This window comes from Otolemur garnettii, unplaced genomic scaffold (genome assembly GCF_000181295.1).
Source record: "Otolemur garnettii isolate 467f Iridium unplaced genomic scaffold, OtoGar3 scaffold00091, whole genome shotgun sequence".
NCBI lineage: Eukaryota > Metazoa > Chordata > Mammalia > Primates > Galagidae > Otolemur > Otolemur garnettii.
In genome coordinates this window covers 2,104,648-2,113,382 of record NW_003852486.1, presented here as the reverse complement: position 1 = coordinate 2,113,382, position 8,735 = coordinate 2,104,648, and the positions used below count along the sequence as shown (strand labels likewise).

General features: G+C 39.7%; 1 protein-coding gene across 1 annotated transcript; it reads right to left on the bottom strand.

Annotated features, from left to right (window-relative positions):
• Nucleotides 1-7,353: 7,353 nt before the first annotated feature.
• Nucleotides 7,354-8,298, bottom strand: LOC100962384 (olfactory receptor 10T2-like). The gene has a single exon (XM_003795224.1). It carries the CDS (start codon nt 8,296-8,298, stop codon nt 7,354-7,356), a length of 945 nt encoding a protein of 314 aa, XP_003795272.1.
• Nucleotides 8,299-8,735: the final 437 nt, after the last annotated feature.

Here is an 8,735-nt window from a genome sequence, read left to right as displayed (position 1 = left end):
CTCTTCAATCTTCTCTCTTGTCTCTGCTCCAAACCATCAGCTACTTTGCTAAGGTTCTGTCCTTTCAGCCTCCTTCTGGACGGGAGCTTCTGTAAAAAGCTGGCTGTAGTTCGCCATCTTGGCTCCGCCCTTCCCAGGACACTGGAGATTTCTTTAGCCATAATATTTGATTCAGGATAGGCATATGATCCAACTCAGGACAATCAGGAGAAAACATGGTCAGTCTCACAAGATTTGTGTTCACAGCTGAAGAAATGAATTCTCTCTTCATCTGGACTAGGTTTTGTGAGCTGGAGGTGCAGACACTGTCATGTTTAGGTAAAAATAGAGCTGAGCCAGAAGAAGCAGAGCTGTGAGATGCATCCAGATAGTAGTCTGAACTTTGAATCAAGCTGTAACTGAAACCATTGCACCACATGACTTACCTTACATAGATTTATTTTTTACTAATGGCAGTTAGATCTGGATTATCTGTTATTTACAACCTAAAGAATTCTATTTTGTTTGTTTTTTAGCCAGAGTCTTATTCTATTGCCCTGGGTAGAGTCCCATGGCATTATAGCTCACAGCAACCTCAAATTCGTGGGCTTAAGTGACCCTCTTGCTTCAATTTCCTGAGTAGCTTGGATTGTAGGTGCCCACCATAATGGCCATCTACTTTTTCTATTTTTAGTAGAAATGGAGTCTCCCTCTTGTTCAGGCTGGTCTTAAACTCCTGAGCTCAAGCAATCCACCTGCCTCAGCCTCCCAGAGTGCAATCCACCCTCTTAGCAGATTACTGGGCACATGAACCAATGCACCCAGTCTTACAGCCTAAAGAATTCTAAATAGTAAGACTCTATATCAGTTCAGGATGGATTTGAGGTGACTGAAAATACCTAGTATGGAGGTAAATATAAATATATTAGGTAAATGTATTAAAGAATTAAAGTAAAAGTAATGATATGCTAAGAAGGCAAATTCAGGAGGAATTATACTGTAGAAATGTATTCAGTAAGACTGAATGTATTTATTAAATTTGCACTAAAAATAAAGCACCAAAGTTCACACTAGCTAATTCAAGAGAAAACATAAATAATTAACAGTCATGTTGTTCGGGGACATGAAACATGCAAGAGATGTGATTTCAAATGTAGAGATGTTGACAATATTAATGAAACTCTAAGTAACTATTGGCTATCTAAGCAAAATTGAAGGACTATAAAACACCATTTCACAGCTCAAAAGAGCAGTGCCCAACCTTTTTGGCACAGGGCCAGTTTCATGGAAGATAATTTTTCCATGGTTGGGTGGGGGAATTAGATTCTCATAAAGAGTATGCAGACTAGATCCCTTGCACGTATGGTTTACAGCAGGGCTCAGCTCCTGTGAGAGTCTAATGCTGCTCTGATGTGACAGGAGATGGAGCTCTGGCAGTGATGAGTGGGAGATGGGCTGTAAATACAGATGGAAGCTTTTCCTGCTCACCTGCACTCTTACTGTGCCGCTGGATCCTAACAGGCCACAACTGGTACTGGTCCCTGGCCCAGGGGTTAGGGACTACAGCCTTAAAACATCAGACTTACATGAAAAGCATAGTCTAGTCTTAGCCTACCCAGATCTCTGGTTTATGTGGACCATTCCCCTGAGTTAAAATTGCCCAAACCTTCATATAATTCCTACTCTATAACATCTTTAGGACCTCAGGAATTTGGAATGACAGGGCATAAGAATTTATTGTGACTTCTTTCAAATACATCTCATCCCATTTACCCATGCTGCTTCTCTGTTCCACACAACAGACACAAGAGTGTAATTTCTATTATTTTGTTCCAAAGAACATTTGAAAATTCTCTGATGTTTCAATACCACCCACTTTACTTTTCCCTTCTCTTCTCAATAGTTTCTTCTTTCAAAATTATGCTCAGCATTTACTCCACATCTTTATTTTTTCTTCCCTCTTGTGGTTTGAATTTCATTTACTTCTCTCACTTCCTTGCTCTGTAGGCATCTCCCCAAGGAGAACTGAAAGGGGGAAAGTCAAAAATGCCCTCCTTTGCTCCCTTGTTCTCCTTCCACATCCCCTGGTTTCTTCCTCCTACACAGTCAGGAGAATAAACCTCACCCTGACATGGTGATATTTGATAAAGAGGAGAGAGGAGGAAGTTGGTAATTCATTCTAAGTGTCAGGTCTTGTAGTTTCTTGTTGGCCCACAGGAGACCCCAGAGTCTGCTTAAGTGAAGGGCAGGTTGTGAAAGATAAAAAGGAGTGATGCTGAAGGTGAAGGGAGGGAGGGCATTTGGTGGGATCTCATCCAATGTGCACAATGCAAGGGTATATTTCAAAGTAAGTAGGAGTAAATTATAAATGTCTTATGGCATAAACACACACCCACAAACAAAAAAAAAAAAAAAAGGGGGAAGAAGGGAGATGAAATCTGTCTAGTGCCCAGTAGCAAAACCAGTTCACATTGGGTCAAGGTTCAATCAGCCCAGAAAAAATAGTGCTTTTTGCATTTGGTTGAGCCATATGAAATTGTCAATTTAATTGAATAAACAAGATAAAACATCAGCAATTTCATATGGTATAATCTAATAATTCATCTGGTTCAGAGAGGATATCTTTTTGTAATTCTCACAAAGATACCTATAATAAATTGATTGCACAAATGTCCCTGATTGTTCATCTTCTTTGTAACTGTGCCCTTTGTAATGTTACTTTGCAGCCCTTCCCATCAAGAGGTAGAGTAGATTTCCTCAACCATTAAATCTGTGCTGGCCTTGTAGCTTTTTTGGAAGTAAAGGTGACAGTACTGAATCCAGGCCTCAAAAGGCCTCACATGTTTCCTCTCTTTCTCTTGGAACCTAGTCAGTAGCATGTGAAAAAGATCAAGCTAGCCAAATGGAGGAAGGGTATCCTAGACCATCCTACAGCCAGCCAATGCCCAAACGTGTATGAGATTTCAGCCAAGACCAACAGAGCTACCTTCCTGATTTAGCTGATTGCAAACACACAAGTGAGCCCCACTGAAACCCGAATCACCTAGCTGATTCATTGACTTATGAAAAATAAAAAATGTCCATTGTTTAAGAAAAAAAGGAGTGATTGTTTAGTATTAGTTTACAAGTGATTATTTACATAAATTCAGTTTTCAAAATAGGAAGTAAGTGATAACAAGGAAATATCAAAAAATCAAATAATCAAAATCATTGTTGAAATTTATTTATTCATTCACAGTATTTATTGTAGAGAAATTCACTATAGACAGAATGCTAAAAAGCTTTATACATCTTGTCTGAGTAACTATGCTATAACTTACACTGTTCTGATCATTCAGGGGTGCAAAAAAAGAATGAAATAGAGTTCTTATCTTCATGGAACTTAATGTGTTTGTAGATATGAAATGATTACAAAAAATAAAATCCGTATATTGAACTAACAAACAATTTACATGAATATACCACAAACTGTTCATTATTTCTTTGCCCTTGTCTTTTCAACTTAACCTTTCGATCTGATTGTTTCCTGAATTTTAAGTGCATTTTATTAAAGTGTAATATGCATACAGAGAAGTAAACAAACTGAAGTGTATATCTGAATTGGTAAAGTGACACATACACATATCCACAATATTTAGAAGTAGAACATTACCCACCTTTTGGCCTGAGGATTTTTTATTCTGACTTCTATGGCCATCTACTGATTTTGACAATTTCTGAAATTTATAAATAAATCTAATTAGAGTATTTACAGTTTGGGATTGCCTTCTTTTACTCAAATTATGTTTGTAAGATTTGCCCATGTTATTAAATGTAGTAGTTAATTTTCACTGCTCCACAACATTCAAATTATATGAATGCATTTTAATTTATCTGTCTGTTCTAGTATTGATGGATATATAGATTATTTCCAGATTTGGGCTATACTGAAAAGCACTGTTAAAAACCTACTGTACATGACTTTTGGTAACATATGAATCATATGACTCTATTTATCTTGTCTATACTAGTGGTGGAATTGCTGGTCTACAACATACTGTTGTAAATTAAATTTTTTGCCACAGCTCTGTATCCCATTCTATGTCCTCTGCTAGGTGACATTGCAGTTGCTTCTGTTAGAAGCAGAGCAAAATTCTCTACCCCTAAACTTTGGGCTTGGTATTTGGATTGACAGTAACTAATAAAACATAGGCAGAAATGGTAGTTAGGCAGTTTCAAGCCATGACCAAAAGAGGCATCACCATGAGAAGAGCTTTCCCCACATAATTTCTGTATATCTAACCCAGGGTCTAGCATGAATATGCACTATGTAGATCTGACCCCAATCTACCAAAGGATGGGGGGCAACCCTGAGAGACATGCAGCTGGAAGCAGAACCATCACTCTAGCTGGCTGATCTAGCTTAGATCAGCCAACCCTAAACTGGCCTGCAGGCACGTGAGTAAAAGAGAAAAAAATTTTTTTATCATGGTGAAAAGCACATAAGATAAACTTTACATCTTAATCCTTGGTAAGTGTCCACTGCTATAGTTTTAAGTGTATTTATGCTGTTGTAAAATAGTACTCCAAAACTTTTTAATCTTGCAAATCAGAATTGCATTAAACAATGACTTCCCTTTTCCCAAGTACAATAAGCCCCAGTCACAAAAACAAGCAAGGATTTTTTGTTGTTGTTGTTGAGACAGGAGCCTCAAGCTGTCCCCCTGGGTAGAGTGCTGTGACATCACAGCTCACAGTAACCTCCAACTCCTGGGCTCAAGCGAGTCTCCTGCCTCAGCCTCCCGAGTAGCTGGGACCACAGTCACCTGCCACAATGCCCAGCTATGTTTTGGTTGCAGCCATCACTATTGTTTGGCAGGCCTGGGCTGGATTTGAACCAGCCACTTTGGGTGTAAGTGGCTGGAGCCTTAGCCACTTGAGCCACAGGCCCTGATCCACAAGCAAGGATTTTAACTCATCATTCTTTGAGGTGCTTTGCTAAACAGCAAAAGTTAAATGAAAGTAAAAACATGCTTTACTATACTAGATCCTGCCAAATAGTTTTTCAAGTGGCTGAATCGATACAATCCTGATAGTGCTGCATGGGAATTCATTGGCTCCACATCTGCTACAACACTTGATTCCCTTTCATTTGAGACATTCCGACGTGCCTGTGCTCTCGTACTTGCCTTTTCCCCATGCTAGAAGGACTGAGCACTTTTTATTCTTATCATTCAGTTGGATTTCCTCCTTTTTGAAACTCTTGTTCAATATTTTGTCCACTAAGCAAAAGAAAATATCTGTTTTTTCTTTTAGTTCATAAGGATTGTGTCTATTCTGGATGTCAGCACTTAGTTATTAATTTTGTATACTTCACATATTTTACCTGACTTTGAATTCTTTTTGTGTTGTTTAGGCAACTTTACCTCTACAAAACCATTAATTTATGTTTCTTTTTTTCATTTGGGGGGATTAAATCACTTTATTTCTTTATTTTTAAAATATTTTGCGAGGTCATACAATTAAGTTTGCAAACTCATCCTAGAAAAAGTGCTGCATGGTGAATTATCACTCGAGTCACCACCTTCAACGTACTGCCTTTGAGAAGCTGTACACTGACACCAGTGCCTAGTCCGCCCTTCAGAGCGATTTCAGAACTCTTTGTCTGGAGTGTCCATCAGAGCTGTCAAGATCTGACAATTAAGTTCACGATCTCATCCTAGAAAAAGTGCTACATATCTCATCGTAGCTGGAAAAATACAACTACAGGTGCAAAATAAATTCCCCTGAGCCTGCAAGGATTCTTTCATTCCTTTTTATTCTTCCAGTTTTAGTTTTTTCCCCTTTATATTCTGCATTCTAATCTCTTATTTCTCAACAGTACATATCTGAGAAAAATATCAATTCTTAAAATTCATCACATACATTTTATGCTTCCAAACAATGTGCTAGGTATTCTAAGCCATTTCCTCATTTAATTCTTGCAACAATCCTACTTTAGTCTTGTCAATTTATAGCATTTAAGTTAATCGGCTCATGCTCACACAAGTATGGGAGGAAAGTGACTTTTAAATGCAGGTTATCCATGCTCCAAGTGAAAGGTTGCTTCAGTGAAAGGATAAAGAATGAAAATTTATGATATTAGTATCATATAGTTTAGTGGTTTTAGAAACGCCTCTATAGAAAAAGCCACAGTAAACATGCTGTGTTACACCTTTATTTGTGACTGAAATTTGCCAGGTGCATGTAACAACTCAGAGCTCTTGAAAAATCTGTTACTTTCGGCTTGGCGCCTATAGCTCAACCGGCTAAGGCGCCAGCCACGTACACCTAAGGTGGCGGGTTCGAATCCCCAGCCCGGACCCGCCAAACAACAATGACGGCTGAACCAAAAAATAGCCGGGCGTTGTGGCGAGCACCTGTGGTCCCAGCTACTTGGGAGGCGGAGGCGGGAGACTCGCTTGAGCCCAGGAGTTGGAGGTTGCTGTGAGCTGTAATGCCACGGCACTCTACCCAGGGGGACAGCTTGAGGCTCTGTCTAAAAAAAAAAAAAAAAGAAAAATCTGTTACTTTCATCCTGTATGTGACTGTAAGTCCAATCTTAGTTTAGAGAATGAAGAAAAGAAAATGGAGAGATGAAAGAGACTTAAGTTTTAAATATCCTCTATTAGACAAGCATGGAATTGTCTTACATCTATTATTTATTTAGTTCCTACAACAACCCACCACAGAAGTATAGAAGACCTGTGTTAGAGAAGGAAAAGGAATCATTGCCAATAACAGAAGTCGAGCCTGGCCCAAGGCACTTACCTGGAAAATGATCTAAATAAAGATTCAAACCCAGGTCTGTGTCACCAGAAGTCTTATTTTTTCTATTCTACCATCACTCTCTTAGGACTCAGTCCTCCCCTCTCATTTTTCCAGAAGTAAATACATATTCTCTTTATTTAGAAATGATTTGTTGCAATTTTTCTAAACCTCAAAATATAGAGAGAGCATTTGGAGACTTAAAATTCTCTACTGTTTCCTTCAGCGTGGGCGGGAGATCCACTGGATATTTTCAAAAAAATAATGCAGCATTCACAGTGCGGATCTGAGAACGCCAACATTTGCAATGAGTGAAAATAGCATGGTTTGAATTCTTGAAAGTTTCTATTTTCACATGACTTTCTGGAGACCACCTGGTATAACTTTTACACTTTTAAACATGAAACAAATTTCCAGTAAAAAGTATCCAGATTACCTAGAGTCCTTATTTCTTTCTTTCTTTGTGTGTGTGTGTGTGTGTGTGTGTGTGTGTGTCAAGGATTCTACAAACAGGACGAACATGTTTGTAGAATGGAGGTGCTATCCAGGACACGCTTGTGAGTATAATTTCCTGCTGTTTGAGCTCTCTCATAGTGTTTTGGGAAGTGAGTATCTACTCAGAACCTTTCTCAGAGCCATCTTTACTTCTTTATTTCTCAGTGTGTAGACAAGGGGGTTGAGTAGTGGGGTGATCACAGTGTAGGTCACTGCCACAAGCCCGTCCTTATCTGAGGAATACAGGGACGTGGGCCTCAAGTAGATAAAAGAGGCACAGCCATAGTGGACAATGACCACTGTGAGGTGGGAGGCACAGGTGGCAAAGGCTTTACACTGTCCCTCCACAGAGGAGATTTTGAGGATAGTCGAAACGATGAAGACGTAGGAGATGAAGATCAACACAAAAGGGACCAGTAATACCAGGATGCTGAGGAAGAAGATGACCATCTCCTTCAGGTTGGTGTCTGTGCAGCCCAGTTTTATGACAGGGGAAATGTCACAGAAAAAGTGGTTGATCCGATTGGAGGCACAAAAGGGCACACTGAACACCAGGATGTTGACAACCACAGAGATGAGGAAACCACAAACGCTGGAGGCTAGAACCAACTGCATGCAGGTGGCTCGGCTGATAATAAGTGTGTAGTTAAGAGGGTTGCAGATGGCAACGTAGCGATCGTAGCCCATCACAGCAATGAGAAAACAGTTGGTACAAGCCAAGCCCACAAAGAAATAGAGCTGGGCAGCACACCCAGAGAAAGAAATGGTTGGAACTGTGGACAGCAGGTTGGTTAGCATTTTGGGAACGATGACCAAAGTGTAGCAGGTTTCAGAGCAAGAAAGAACAAAGAGGAAGAAGTACATAGGGGTGTGCAGAGCCTTTTCTAGGCGGATGACAGTCATGATGGTGGCATTGGCCGTCAGAGTGGTCAGGTAGACCAGCAGGAAGATAAAGAAGAGCAGGGTCTGCAGATGCCCCAGGTTTGAGAAGCCCACGAGGATGAACTCCGTGATCACGCTCTGGTTCTGTCTCTTCATGGGTTAGTGGGAACTGATTTAGACAACCTGAAATTGACAAGACAGAATTTGACAAGAGTAAAATTATCCCAAAGAAACCATATTTGTGTCTCTGTACCAAGCTGCTAATAATGGTCTGAAAAAATTAGTAACAAGTTAAGCACGCAGATCAGGAATGGGGCAAAATGAGGAGAAATGAATAGTGACATAAATAATGCTCCAATTCAAAGGTGCCTGAAGAAATTTATCATTTTTTTTTTTTTTTTTGCAGTTTTTGGCCCGGGCTGGGTCTGAACCCACTCCTCAGTGCATGGGGCCAGTGCCCTACTCTTTTGAGCCACAGGGGCTGCCTCAGTTATCTTTATTTTTGTAAGTTTCTATTTTTCATATTCACTTATGAATAGAAGGCTTCTACTCCTAAATTAAAAAGTAATGTAGAGCTCAGTGGATCTAACACT